This window comes from Phaseolus vulgaris, chromosome 8 (assembly GCF_051622355.1).
Source record: "Phaseolus vulgaris cultivar YP4 chromosome 8, ASM5162235v1, whole genome shotgun sequence".
Lineage (NCBI taxonomy): Eukaryota > Viridiplantae > Streptophyta > Magnoliopsida > Fabales > Fabaceae > Phaseolus > Phaseolus vulgaris.
In genome coordinates, this window is record NC_143505.1 from 51,166,755 (window position 1) to 51,181,299 (window position 14,545).

General features: G+C 49.2%; 1 protein-coding gene across 1 annotated transcript; it reads right to left on the reverse strand.

Moving 5' to 3' along the window:
• Positions 1–7,511: 7,511 nt before the first annotated feature.
• Positions 7,512–10,913, reverse strand: LOC137825327 (uncharacterized). Its single transcript, XM_090294149.1, has 3 exons — positions 8,781–10,913; positions 8,444–8,717; positions 7,512–7,912 (listed from the first exon to the last, which is right to left on the reverse strand). Exons 1-3 carry the CDS (start codon positions 10,911–10,913, stop codon positions 7,512–7,514), a joined length of 2,808 nt encoding a protein of 935 aa, XP_090150275.1.
• Between the last annotated feature and the right edge of the window lie 3,632 nt (positions 10,914–14,545).

The following is a 14,545-nucleotide window of genomic DNA, read 5'->3' on the forward strand; positions in this document are numbered from 1 at the left end:
AACATAAAAAAATGGTTCTAATGGCACTCACTTTCTTGGAAATGTAAGCCAATAATGATACTTATTCTTTTATGGGAATTGCTTACATATAAAATAATCAAAATATTTCCATTGAAGGATGGATGATCAACCTCATAATCATTGTCACAATATAATAAATGCAATGTGTAGAAAATAATAATTTCCACCAATGTTTGATTGATTCAATGAGTTCTTTATATCCATCCAAAGCTTATTCTATATCCAATTGTCTTCAATGCCAACATGAATGAATAGAATATAAGTATTTCCATTGATATTGTTGAATAAATAAATTTATTTATAAAAAGTATATATATATATATATATATATATATATATAGAGAGAGAGAGAGAGAGAGAGAGAGAGAGAGAGAGAGAGAGAGAGAGAGAGAGAGAGAGAGAGAGAGAGAGAGAGAGAGAGAGAGAGAGAGAGAGTATATAATTATGCAATGGTCATAATTTGAGATTTTTGTTTAATGTCTTACACTAATAATACACATGGAGTTTTAGATATATAGATAGATATACAGATAATGATACTGACATAATTTACGGTAAAATGTATTTTGTAATTATTTTAGTTTAGGGTTTAGGGTTTAAATATATAATTATTTTAATATTTTTATTTTTATCTTTCTAAAGTTTATAATATTGTTATATCTCGTTAATAATAAAGATAGATGAAGAGCGTGGAGAAGAACATTTATATATATTTTTTATATAGTATAGATGAAAAATATATTTTACTCATTTATTTATTATATGCTTCCGTTTTAAGACCCATGTGGTCTTGGCCTGTTTCCCCTTTCTTTTATTTTCTTTTTCTTTTTGTTATTCCTTTCTTATCTCCTTTTTTCCAACATGTTTCAAGTTTTTCTATTTCACTCTCAATTTCAAATTTTAATCCTTTTCTTTTTCAAAATTATATATCAGCATGTTTATATTTAAACAAATTTTAATCTGGTCTAAGTGTAAATTCTACTCTAATATTAATATTTCTTGATTTTTCATTTTGTAAGAGTTTGACCTTTTTTCTAGTGTTGATAGTTGAGAAAAATAATTATCTCAACTAATTTATTCTTTGACTGAAGTTTGGAATTGTTTGATACTGTCTCATTAAGTATCTAAAATTGTAGTGTCATTCAACATTTTTTAGTTATTACTTGGCTTATAAGTAATTGTCAAATAAGGAAAACTATATTCAAAGCAATATTGCACTTTAAGTTTGGTTAGGAAAGTGAAATTGATTGAAGGATGTTCATGGGTGCATATGTTTGTAATTTGCAATATAGCTTTGTATTAATTCAAGTATTGGAAATTATTTTTTTTGCATGATTGAGTATTTTTGCATGTTGGAATAGATAATCATTCTAAATTAAGGTTTAAAATTGATGTCAGAGTTTGGTATATTGAATCGAGGTATGTTTTGGATTTAATTAAAAAATTGTTGTTGAATCTTCGATAGTGAGTGTTGAATAATCAATTTCAGTTATGTTCCTACTAGGGAGATGGGACCTAGAGAACTGTTGAAGTCTTCTTCTCCTTCCTTCGGTCGGGCAGGTGGCTGGGTGATGAACTGGGATCCTTCTCTTCCTTCTGCTTATCCTTCGGCACTCGGGACTCGGTCGTCGGGTGAACACCGGATGGTGGGGGTACCTGCGAAGGCACTCCGATGCTCAAGTCAGTAAAGCGGGTGGTTAGCTCTCAGGTAGGTGAACAGTAATAATGACATACCTTACTCCTTGGGATGCGCGCTATTTATATTATTCTAATGGGCCTACCTTGTTGGGCCCGTTTATCGAGGTAGATACCGCTTAGGGTTGCATTACCTACTTCTTGATGATGGATTAGCTTTACTGATCTTGGTTTGAGTGTTAATTGTAACAGGGTTCGGCCATCGGCCAAGTTCCCGTGGTGTGGGTCGGCCATCGGCCAAATCCTTGTGGTCTCGGTCGTCTTAGTTAAGTCTTCTAAGGTCTCGGTCTTTCGGACAGTCGGCCAAGTCTTCCAAGGTCTCGGCCTGTCGGCCTGCCGGCCAAGTCTTCTAAGGTCTCGGCCTCTCGGCCTGTGGCCAAGTCTTCTAAGGTCTCCGCCTTTCGGACTATCGGCCAAGTCTTCCAAGGTCTCGGCCTCTCGTCCTGTGGCCAAGTCTTCTAAGGTCTCAGCCAGGTTCCCCTGGTCTCGGTCAGGTTGACTGAGCAACGGGCAGCCAGGTGGGTCCCGGCCTCGCCCCGTACCGGTACACTTGCCCCCCAGACTCAAGGGCAGATGCGTAAGTTATGCCCGATGAGTCTTTAACGATGGGGGTCGGTCGGTCTCCCTTGGTCGTGCGGCTATTTCATTTCTCGAGGTGTGATGTGACCTGGGCGGCATGACGTGACCCTTGGTGACGTGACATGATTGGCATTAATGAGGGGTTTTTCGGGCGGGAAGTATTGTGAACCGTTGGATCTAAGAGATCTAACGGTTGAGATTGACTCGTCGCTTCGAATTTCGAGGCCCATGGGCCCTATAAATAGGGGTCTTCAACAGTGTCGAAACCTTGCATTTTCTGAGTTAGTTTATCTGATAGTCGAGCCTTCCATCGCCCACTGCTCTAAGAACCGAGTGTCCGTTCGGCCTTCTTGCTAAGTTTTGCCTTCGCCTTTCCTTTCTTTTCACAGGTTAGTGATGTCATCCGTGTCTCGGCCAACATCCCCCTCGTCCGGTCATTCTTCCCTCTCTCTCGGTCGTCCTTCTCCTGCCCTTGGGCTTTCTTCCTCTTTGTCAACCTCTTCATCATCCTCTTCGTCTGCCACCGATTCCTTATCGGCTGGGGTGGCCGAGGTGCCACCCATGGTAGAGGTGGTTAGGGGGGACGACTCGGTTAACGCTGTTGACCGGTCGGACTCTCCCCTTATTACCGTTGTCGCCCGGCCGGACTCTCCCCCCGCTAGCGTTGGCGACCGGCCAGGATCACCCCCGACGGCCGTTCCACTCGCGGATTTTAGTTTGGTGGATCCTAGTGTTGTTGAGTTCTCGTCGTCTTATGATACCGAGAAGTCTGTGGCCAAATTTTTGGCCAAGTACCCGGTGTTGAAAGCGGGCGAGGACTCCGACGATTCTAGGGATCCAGATTACTTTAGAATCCTGCCTTGTGGTCCGACCGAGAGGGTGTGTATGGGTCGGGCTGATGTCGGTCCTCCCTTTTTTTTATATGTACACTTGCTTTTTTTCAGATCTTCACGTCTCCCTCCCTTTTGATGAGTTCACAATGGGCGTCCTACGGACGCTCAACGTGGCGCCCACCCAAGTGCATCCAAATACGTGGGCGTCCCTTCAAGCGTTTCGCTTGCTGTGTGACGTCATGCGGCTTCGCCCCACCCCTTCTTCTTTTCTTTGTTACTATGGTTCTTACCCCGGTCGTTCAGCCTCTTGGCTCTCTTTGGCCGGCCGGCCGGGACGTGTATTGTTCGACCCCTTCGCGGTCTCGTATAAACGGTTTAAGGAAAGGTTTGTCAAGGTCGTCATTCGGCCCGAGGCGACGACTTTTTTCTTTGACCGAGCCGGTCGGTCTCGGTTCCCCTTATATTGGACCTCCCAACCCACAGGGTTTAAGTTTTGGCCGAGGCCGACGGAGAGTGAGGAGGAGGTGGAGATTCTCTCCTTCTTCGACGCACTCCCAAGGAAGCTTGCTTGTCGATCGCTGATCGGTGCATACACCGAGTCAACACGTTGGGCGGCCATTAAGGGTATGGGTTCGCGTTTTTGTTGTGCCGGTCGGTAATTTCGTTTACGCTTTCTAACTTGTGTTTTTGTTGTGCAGCTACAATGGTTCAAGAGAAACCGGCCGGCGTTAGCGTCCTTGACGAATACCGGAAGAGGGCGGCCGATCGAAAGGGACGTCGAAGCATCGACGTTCTTCCTGCGAACGCTTCTGCCGCCCCTGCTGCCGAGAGGGACCCGGCCGGTCCTTCCCGGAAGTCCAAGAAAAGGGCGAGGGATGGTGGTAACATTGCCACCACCTATCGTTCCCCCGGCTCTCTGCCGACGCCGCCTCCTTCCCGCCACGAGATGGTCGAGGTGGGCTCTCTCTCGCCTCGGCACGTGGAGCAAGCATCCGGTGCTTCAGCTGGTGGTCATCGGCCGCCGACCTCGGCCCTAGATCTTCTAGGGGGTAGTCACAAGTTTACGCGTAGAGTTCGCGTGGCTCTCCCTGAGGGGACCCGGGAGTCGATCCGGTCGGTCGCCCCCTTGGACCTGCTGAAGAGTGGGCTGGAGCTTATGTGCCGGTCCATCGTTCTTGTTGAGCAAGGGATTGAAGGTCATGGCCAGCACGCCGAGGATGTCTCTCGGTTGGAGCAAGAGCTGGCCGAGGCTCGCGAGAACCTGAAGCGGTCCTTGGCTGCCAATGATGACCTGTCGGCCAGCGCTGCTCGGGAGGCTGCCAAGAGGGAGCTCGCTGAGAAGGATGCTGCCGAGGCGAGACGGCTTTTGGCCTCGGCTAAAGAGGAGGCTTTGAAGGCGGCAGCCGAAGCTGTTGAGGTGAAAAGGATGGCTGAGGAGAAGCTGTCGTCCTTGGCCGCTGAATTGGCTGCCCTCCAAACTGCCAAGGAGCAGGTTGAAGTTGAGCTCGACCAGAATTACGACGAGTCGGAGGAGCTGCTTAAGCAGTGCTTCAACCGAGCCGTGCGCCAAGCCCATTTTCTTTATGGGGGACCGCCGGCCTCTGGTGATTTTAATATGGACTATGAAGTTCACCAAGGTCGGTTGATTCCAAGCGCCGAGGCGGGGGCTTTGGAGGCGTCGGAGGCTCAGGCGGCCGGGACCCATGAGGGGGAGGGAGAGTGCGTGAAAGTTCAAGACTAGGTTTTACCCTTGGCCGGGGTGTGGCCTGTTCTTGTTTTTAATTTCCTCCCAGGCCGGGGTGTGGCTTCTTTATTTTGCTTTTTGATGTATCGCCCGGTATTTCTTGTTTATTAATACATCGTCCAACTTTCTTTTATCAGTTTGACATAAAAATTTGTTAGTTACTCAATCGGTCTCCCAAGAAGATGGGCGGTCGGCCCTTCAATTGCGAATGTAAAATTCAAACAAGTAAAATGTGGGCGGTCGGCCCTTTAATTGCGATTTTAAACTCGAGCAAGTAAAATATGAGCGATTGGTCATTTATTGCGAGCGTTAGACTCGAGCAAGTAAAATAAGGGCGATCGGCCACTAATTGCGATGTTAAACTCGAGCAATTAAAATATGGGGCGATCGGTCGTTTATTGCGAGCGTTGGACTCGAGCAAGTAAAATAAGGGCGATCGGCCACTAATTGCGATGTTAAACTCGAGCAATTAAAATATGGGGCGATCGGTCGTTTATTGCGAGCGTTAGACTCGAGCAAGTAAAATAAGGGCGATCGGCCACTAATTGCGATGTTAAACTCGAGCAATTAAAATATGGGGCGATCGGTCGTTTATTGCGAGCGTTAGACTCGAGCAAGTAAAATAAGGGCGATCGGCCACTAATTGCGATGTTAAACTCGAGCAATTAAAATATGGGGCGATCGGTCGTTTATTGCGAGCGTTAGACTCGAGCAAGTAAAATAAGGGCGATCGGCCACTAATTGCGATGTTAAAATCGAGCAATTAAAATATGGGGCGATCGGTCGTTTATTGCGAGCGTTAGACTCGAGCAAGTAAAATAAGGGCAATCGGCCACTAATTGCGATTTTAATCTTGAGCAAGTAATGGCGATTGGCCGACACTCGCGATGTTAATCGAGCAAGTGGGCGATTGGTAGGCCGGCACTTGCGATGTTAATCGAGCAAGTGGGCGTTCGGTGTGCCGGCACTCGCGATGTTAATCGAGCAAGTGAACGTTCGGTGTGCCGGCACTTGCGATGTTAATCGAGCAAGTGGGCGTCTGGTGGGCCGGCACTTGCGATGTTGATCGAGCAAGTGGGCGTTCGGTATGCCGGCACTTGCGATGTTCGGTAGAATATTTCCAACACTTTGGTGAAAACGCCTCGTTGAAACCTCCCTGGTTGGGTGAGGAAAGAGTGCGTATTTTTATTGATTTTAACTGTAATAGAACTTGAGGTGTGTGGCATTCCACGTCCTCGGTACAATTTTTCCTGAAAGCCATTCTAGATGATAGGCTCCTCCTTGTGCGACTTCTCGGACTCGGAAAGGCCCCTCCCAGTTGGATGAGAATTTCCCTTCATTTTTTCTGGCGTCGCTGCGCATTCTCCAGACGAGATCACCCTTCTGGAAACATCTCGGCCGGACTTTGGTGTTGTACCGTCTGGACGCCCGGGCTTTGCAGGCAGCCTCTCGAATCTTGCTTTTGTCACGCATCTCACTTACTAGGTCGAGGTTGACTGCTAGGCTTTCCTCGTTTAGGGTGAGATCGAACATCTGCCGTCGTATGGTGGGCTCGGCCACCTCAACTGAGATCATTGCCTCGGTACCGTATGTCAGGCTGTAGGGTGTTTCCTGTGTGGTAGTTTGGGGGGTGCACCTGTACGCCCAAAGTACCTCGATCAGCTCCTCGGTCCATCGGCCCTTTGCTTTGCCCAGGCGCTTCTTCAGTTCGTTGAGTATGACCTTGTTGGCGGCCTCGGCCTGCCCATTGGTTTTGGGTGTTCCACCGAGGCCGTGATGGACTTGATGCCCAGGTCGTCATAGAAGGACTGTAGGCCTCGGTCGATGAACTGCCGGCCATTGTCAGTTACTATTGTGTGTGGGACGCCGAATCGGCAAACTATGCTCCTCCATACGAAGTTTTGTTCATTCTTCGCCGAGATGGAAGCGAGGGGCTCGGCCTCGATCCATTTGGTGAAGTAGTCGACTCCCACCAGGAGGAATTTGGTCTGCTCCTTTCCTGGGGAGAATGGACCGATAATGTCCATCCCCCACATGGCGAACGGCCACGGGGAGATGATGCTGTGCAGTTCTTCCGGCCTGGTGTGGAGGAGGGGGCCAAATTCTTGGCACTTGGCACATTTCTTTACGTATTCAGCACAGTCGCCCTGTACGGTTGGCCAGTAGTAGCCGGCTCTCAAGATCTTGGCGGCCATAGTCCTCGCCCCGGCGTGATTTCCGCAGACTCCTTCATGGATCTCGGCCAGGATGTATTCGGCCCTTTTGCTGGTTATGCATATTAGCAGGGGGGTTGAGTAGCCTCTCCGATACAAATCTTTGTTGATCATGGTATATCGGGCGCATTGTTGCTTCATGGCCTTCTCTTGGTCGGTCGTGCACGTGCCGTCCGTCAGGTATTGGATGACGGGTGTCATCCAATTGTCAGCCTCAGCCTCTTCTTCTTCTACAGCTAGACACTCGGCCTCGGCCTCCGTCACACTCGGGTGTCTCAGCCATATTTGTATGACCGACCTCTGATGGCTCTTCTTTTTGGTGACCGAGAGCTTGGACAGGATGTCGGCCCTCTTGTTGTCCTCCCTCGGTATGTGTTGCAAGGGTGCTTTGCTGAAGCGAGCGATACTGTTTTTGGCCGCGTGGTACTATCGCTGCAGCAAAGGTTCTTTAACCTCGAAATCTCCATTGATTTGGCCGACCATCACCTGGGAGTCGCTTTTGCATGTGACCTCGCGCGCTCCCATGTCGTAGGCTAGGTTCAGCCCGACCAGCAGGGCTTCGTATTCGGCTTGATTGTTGGTCGCCCGAAATCCGAACTGGAGGGCTTGTTCCAAGAGGAGGTCGCCCGGCCCCTCCAGGACGACTCCCGCTCCACAGGCTGTTTTATTTGAGGAGCCGTCCACGTAGAGAGTCCAACCGCCTGAGAGGGTGGGCAGTGGTGTCAGCTCGGTCGAGAAGTCGGCCAAGCATTGAGACTTGATGGCGCCCCTCGGCTCATAACGTATGTCGAACTCGGAGAGTTCGACCGACCATCCTATCATCCTCCCTGCAAGGTCCGGTTTAGATAAAATTTTAAAAATAGGGTAGTCGGTTCTTACAGTTATGGAGTGATTTTGGAAGTAGGGGCGCATCCGTCTTGCCGTGAGGACGAGTGCGAGAGCCACCTTCTCAATCATTTGATATCGCTCCTCGCCCTCGGCTTCCTGCACTAGGGCAGCGCTGACTGCTTCTTCCGAGACCGCTAGATATACCAGGATTGGGACGTCGGGTCTCGGCTTCTGGATGACGGCGGGGGATGTGAGGAACTCCTTGAATTTTTTGAAGATTTCCTCGCATTGGTCGTCCCAGACGAATTTTTTGCCTTTTCGAAGCAACTGAACGATCGGCCTCGTCCTCTCGGCCAGGCGGGGGACAAATCGAGAGAGGGCGGTCAGCCGCCCAAGGAGTTGTTGTACCTCCTTCACGATGTTCGGGCTTCTCATGTTGAGTATGGCCTGACATTTGTCGGGGTTGGCCTCTATCCCTCGGTGGGTGAGCATGAAGCCTAGGAACTTTCCTCCCTCCACCCCGAAAGTACATTTTTCGGGGTTGAGTTTCATGTTGACTCCCCTTAGAGCCCTGAAGACCTCGTCCAGATCCTTTAGATGTTGCTCGAACGAGTCGAATTTCACGACTATGTCGTCCACATAGACTTCTACCGCCCGGCCTATCAGACCCTTGAAAACTTTGTCCATGAGACGCTGGTAGGTCGCCCCGGCGTTCTTGAGGCCGAACGGCATGACCTCGTAGTAGTAGTTGGCATCGGCCGTCATGAAGGCCGTCTTCTCCTTGTCCCGGGGGTGCATGCTTATCTGGTTATAGCCAGAGTAAGCGTCCAGGAAGCTCATAATTTTGTAACCGGCCGCCCCATCCACCAGGCGGTCAATGTTCGGGAGGGGGTAGGTGTCCTTCGGGCATGCGCTGTTGATGTTTCTGTAGTCGACGCACATCCTCCAGTTACCGTTAGGCTTGGTAACCATGACGACGTTGGCCAACCATGTCGTGTATCGGGCCTCCCTTATGAATCCGGCCGACAGGAGCTTGCCGGCCTCCTCCTTCGCCGCGAGTCGTTTTTCGTCGCCCAAGTCCCTCTTCTTTTGGGAGATCGGACGGGCCTCCTTGAATATGGACAGCCGATGGGTGATGACGTCCGGGCTTACTCCCGGCATGTCGGCCGGCGTCCATGCGAACATGTCGACATTCTTTTTTAGCGCGGCGTGCATGACCTCGGCCTCGGCCGCTGCCAGGGCTATCCCTACAGCTGTCTTGTGCTCTTTGTCGAGGAGGGGGACTCTCCTCAGCTCCTCTCTTGCCTCTAGCCTGTCCTTGGTTGCCCGGGGATCAAGGTCTACTAGTGCCACGGTTGGCTGGGCCTCCCTCGGCCGGTCCTTCCTGGGGGAGCGGTTCTTTCGGGAGGACTTTCTCGCCCGAAGGGGGGAGGTGTCTGCCCTTGGAGGCTCCACCCGAAGGCTTTCGGCGTAGCACTCTCGTGCTTCCTTCTGGTCCACGTGGACCGTGAGAATGTCTCCTGTCTTTGAAGGGAATTTCATTGCGAGGTGAGGGGTCGATACTATGGCCATCAGCCGGTTGATGGATGGTCGGCCGAGGAGGATGTTGTAGGAGGTGTTGGCGTCGATGACCAGGTACCGGATTTTGATGGTCCTGGTGTTCTTCCCCTCTCCGAAGGTGGTGTACAAGTCGATATACCCCTTGGTACCCACTCTTTCGCCCGAGAATCCTACCACGTGGTCGTCGAATGGCATCATCTCGGCCTCGGTCATTCTCATGGCCTTGAAAGTTTTCCAGTAGAGGATATCTACCGAACTTCCTTGGTCCACGAGGGTCTTCCTTATGGTGAATCGATCTATGTCGACCGCTATCACCATCGGGTCGTCTTGCTGGCGGTAGTCCACGCCTTTAAAGTCTTCGTTCGTGAACGTGATGGGTGGCATCCTTGGTCGGAACGCCACGGCGTTTACTTGGTGTACCGCCCGGAGGTGCTTCTTCCGGGCGTTGTTTGTGCTTCCTCCCCCGGCGAAACCGCCGACTATAGTGTTGATAACCTCTCGGTTACCTCTCCTATCGCCCTCCCTAGGGGGATCGTCTCTTCGAGGGGGGTCAGCCCTTGCGGGTTGCCGGTCGCCTCTGTTATTTTGGTTTTCTCGGCCTCGTTGGGGTGACCTCGTCCGCCTGGGTGGGTCCGCCCGGCCGGGTGGGTCTCGGCCATTCCTGACGAAACGGCGGAGATGCCCAGCCTGGATAAGTTCCTCGATCTTATCCTTAAGGGCCTGACACTCGTCGGTCGAGTGTCCGGTGTTTTGGTGGTACCGACACTGCTTCCTCCGGTCGGCATTATTTGGGCTGGCCACCTTCCTTGGGGGAGGGATCAACTCGGCGCTGAGGGCCTCGTCCAAGATCCTCCCTCTCTCAGCCGTCAATGGCGTGTATCTCGAAAATCGAATCGGTCGGTCTCGATTCTCCCGTCGCCGATCAGTTCTCTGTATCGGCCGCGCCTGGCGGTCCTTTTCTTCCTTCCTCTCTCCGCCGACCTCGGCACGGGCCTGGTTGCGGAACTCTCTTAGTTCCTCCAGCTGCATGTACTTAGCGGCTCTCTTTCTCAGCTCGTCCAGGCTGTCGGCCGGCTGCATGCATAGGTTGTCGGCAAAGGGCCCCGGGCGCAGGGCTGTCAGCATGTGGTGCATGGCGACGTCCGGACTCAGATTTCGGATGTTCATCGCTACTTTACTGAACCTATCCACGAAGGTTCTCAGCGACTCTCCCTTCTCATGGCGGATGCCTACCAGGGCGATTGAGGTCAGATGGTGCGGCCGGTTGGTCGCGAACTGTGTTTCGAACTTTGCGACGAGCGCGGCAAAGCTGTCTATGGAGTTGGGTGAGAGCTTGATGAACCAACTAAGGGCCGCACCCTTCAAGGATGTGGGGAACACTCGGCACAAGACGGCATCGTCCGAGGTGTAGAGGCTCATGTGGGTGGTGTAGGCGTCCATATGCTCGTCCGGGTCGGTCGACCCGTCGTATCGGTCTCGGTTGAAACCCTTCCACTTCTTAGGAAGTGGGACTTCGATGATGTTGTTTGTAAAGGGGTGACGGCGGTTCGGGTCGGCCGTCAGGGTCGTCCGAGTGGATCTGATTAGGCACGACTCGTCGCCCATTTCAGTCTCGCGGGGAGGGGGTCGGCCTCTCGTCCCCTCGGCCACATCCGGGTTGGGGGGAGAGGTGTAGGACTTGCCGACCACGTTCGTCGGTATGACAGAGGGTCCTCCCTCCCCCAGCTTCTTTTTCATATCCTCGTTCTCCCTGCGGAGAACTTGCAGCTCTTGCTCATTTCTCTGAGCGGCCTCCTCGGCCTTTCTTCGCATCTCGGCCATCTCCCGCTGGAGAGACAGCAGCAACATTGTTTGGTCGGCTTCAGTCATTCTTTCCATGCTTCTTGTCGAAACCATCTACTTTTTTCCTTCAGCTAGTTTACCTCGGCCCCACGGTGGGTGCCAATTGTTCCTGCTAGGGAGATGGGACCTAGAGAACTGTTGAAGTCTTCTTCTCCTTCCTTCGGTCGGGCAGGTGGCTGGGTGATGAACTGGGATCCTTCTCTTCCTTCTGCTTATCCTTCGGCACTCGGGACTCGGTCGTCGGGTGAACACCGGATGGTGGGGGTACCTGCGAAGGCACTCCGACGCTCAAGTCAGTAAAGCGGGTGGTTAGCTCTCAGGTAGGTGAACAGTAATAATGACATACCTTACTCCTTGGGATGCGCGCTATTTATATTATTCTAATGGGCCTACCTTGTTGGGCCCGTTTATCGAGGTAGATACCGCTTAGGGTTGCATTACCTACTTCTTGATGATGGATTAGCTTTACTGATCTTGGTTTGAGTGTTAATTGTAACAGGGTTCGGCCATCGGCCAAGTTCCCGTGGTGTGGGTCGGCCATCGGCCAAATCCTTGTGGTCTCGGTCGTCTTAGTTAAGTCTTCTAAGGTCTCGGTCTTTCGGACAGTCGGCCAAGTCTTCCAAGGTCTCGGCCTGTCGGCCTGCCGTCCAAGTCTTCTAAGGTCTCGGCCTCTCAGCCTGTGGCCAAGTCTTCTAAGGTCTCCGCCTTTCGGACTGTCGGCCAAGTCTTCCAAGGTCTCGGCCTCTCGTCCTGTGGCCAAGTCTTCTAAGGTCTCAGCCAGGTTCCCCTGGTCTCGGTCAGGTTGACTGGGCAACGGGCAGCCAGGTGGGTCCCGGCCTCGCCCCGTACCGGTACAAGTTAAAATACTTGGAACATGTAGACTCTACAGTGAGTGGCTGCAATTGTACATTTTAAATTTCTTGGATTGTGGAGAATAATTTTATGGCTGGTTTTAAAAAAATCATGCAAAAATGATAGTTTTACTTAATTGACTCAGGTGGTGGTGAATTGGGATTCACTTAGCAAATTTCAACCTGAGAGTTAGATTCGTTTTAGGCTTAAATTCATTCAACGAATTTAGATTATCCGAATAGTGAATCTCAACCTTAAGAACAATTCGGGAAATTTCCTAATTTAATTCGCTTAGCATATTGTATTTCACTTAGTCATTGAACTTTTATTTAAACAATATCTATATATAAATGTTCTTACAAAAAGGGACCAAGAACACTCGAACTAAAACAAGATGGCCTTTTACACAAATCTTCTGATTTCGGGCTATACTCTCAGGTTTCTATTGGGCTGGATTACTTCTTGGGCTGGATTACTTGGGCTGGACTCTCAACTGGGCTAGGCTCGCGGTTGTTCCTCTCGGCTGCTTCTCTCGGCTATTCATCTCGGCTATTCATCTCGGCTGCTCTTCTCGGCTACTCCTCTCGGTTGGTATTCATCACAGGTGGGGGGATGTACCTGCAAGTCGCTCCGATGCCAAAGTCAGAAACAATGTAATGGTTTTTCAGATAAAATCACTCTTACCTTTTTCTTGTGCTGACCTCCTACAGTACTTTTGGACTTTCTTATCACACCTTTTTATTACTTTTACACCCCCTTGTGCAAGTTCCTTATTTAAATTGGGCTTTATTATGATTTTTATTATCCTTTCAGGTTTCGGTCCAGACCTTCCGGTTCTAATTTATCACTTTGATTATTGGACATGTAGTTCTCGGCCTATACCTCTCGGTTTTAGGCTACCAGTACACTGGCCCCCGAGACAAAAATAATTGATTTAGATTGAAATGATTTGTGTCTTAATATAATATAATAGTTTTGAGTGTTGATTTGATTTGGTATTTAATGCCTTGGTTTTCGTAATTTACTTTTCTGAAAATACATGATTTGACATGAGATGTCTATTTTAACCGTTAGATCATATATATTTTTGATTAATTTTGTGCGATCATAACGTTTCAAATTCTAGGGTTCGCGTGGGTTATAAATAGGTTCCTTTCTGAGTCTTTTTATGATTGTGAAACTTATCGCTATTAACGAGAAGCTCATTTTTCATCTTCAGTTGATTCTGGGAAAGGTAATGTCTCTTTCAAGCTTTTCTGCTAGTGATGATTGTTCGAGCGCGGGTGGTGAATCAACTGGGCGAGTGGTTCGGGAAGAGGATCATCCAGACTCAAAGTCTTCATCTGCTACCCCTTCTTGCATGAATGATTCTAATGGAGCTCCTACTGTTGATGTTCCTCAAGAAGTCGATTTTATGTTGCCTCGGAAAAACCTTCGTCCAGGTTATCAGTGGGTTAACCCTAGGGTTCGGGAATATTTTTCGAAGTATCGTTCTGCTACCGAACTTCGTAGTTTTCTTTCTCATTCTCAGATTTATTATTCTGATATTGAAAACGATATTATTTCCTTTCGGCGTGTTGGAGATGTTGATAATGTTTGCCATGGCCGAGAAGATGATAGTTATGAATTTTTCTATTTTTATGCTTGCTTTTTTAGAGACCTTCATATTCGATTGCCTTTGAACAACTTTCAAATAGGCGTTCTTAATTTTCTTAATGTTGCCCCTACTCAGCTTCACCCTAATGGTTGGGCTGCCATGCAAGCTTTTAGTATTTTGTGTAAATTACTGTCGCTTTCTCCTAGTCCAGCTTCGTTCCTGTATTATTATAGTTCTCGGCCTGGTAAACGACCAGGATGACTTTCTCTTATTAGTAAATCCAACGTTTGCTTCCTTAAACCTTTTACATCATCTTATAAGGATTTTAAGGGAGGTTTTTTCAAAATTCTAATAGAGCCGATAGGGAAAGAGTATTTTTTCAATGGAGAGTCTCCAAAATTTCCTCTTTACTGGACAAGAGATCTGGTGAAGTTTAATTCAATATCTTTTCACTCAATGGGGGCGGCCGATCGTCATGTTATTGAAGTTTTCAGTCACCTCTCGTACCAAGTTCCCACTCGCGCCTTGCTATAATTGTACACTTCGTCCCATCCACGAGAAGATCTTATTGGTAGGTGGTTGTTCTTCATGTACTTGTTTGATAGGATGTGTTTTTTAACTTTGCTAAGTTTTTTATTGATTTTCAGCTTTGATGGCAAGCAAAAATCTGAAAGCTCGGTCTTATTTTTCGAAGCTGCTAAACAAAGTAGGTGATGTAACTCCTCGGCGCGAAAATGTGGTGAATCCTGTTGTTGAAACGGAAGAAGCGGAGCGTGTTGCA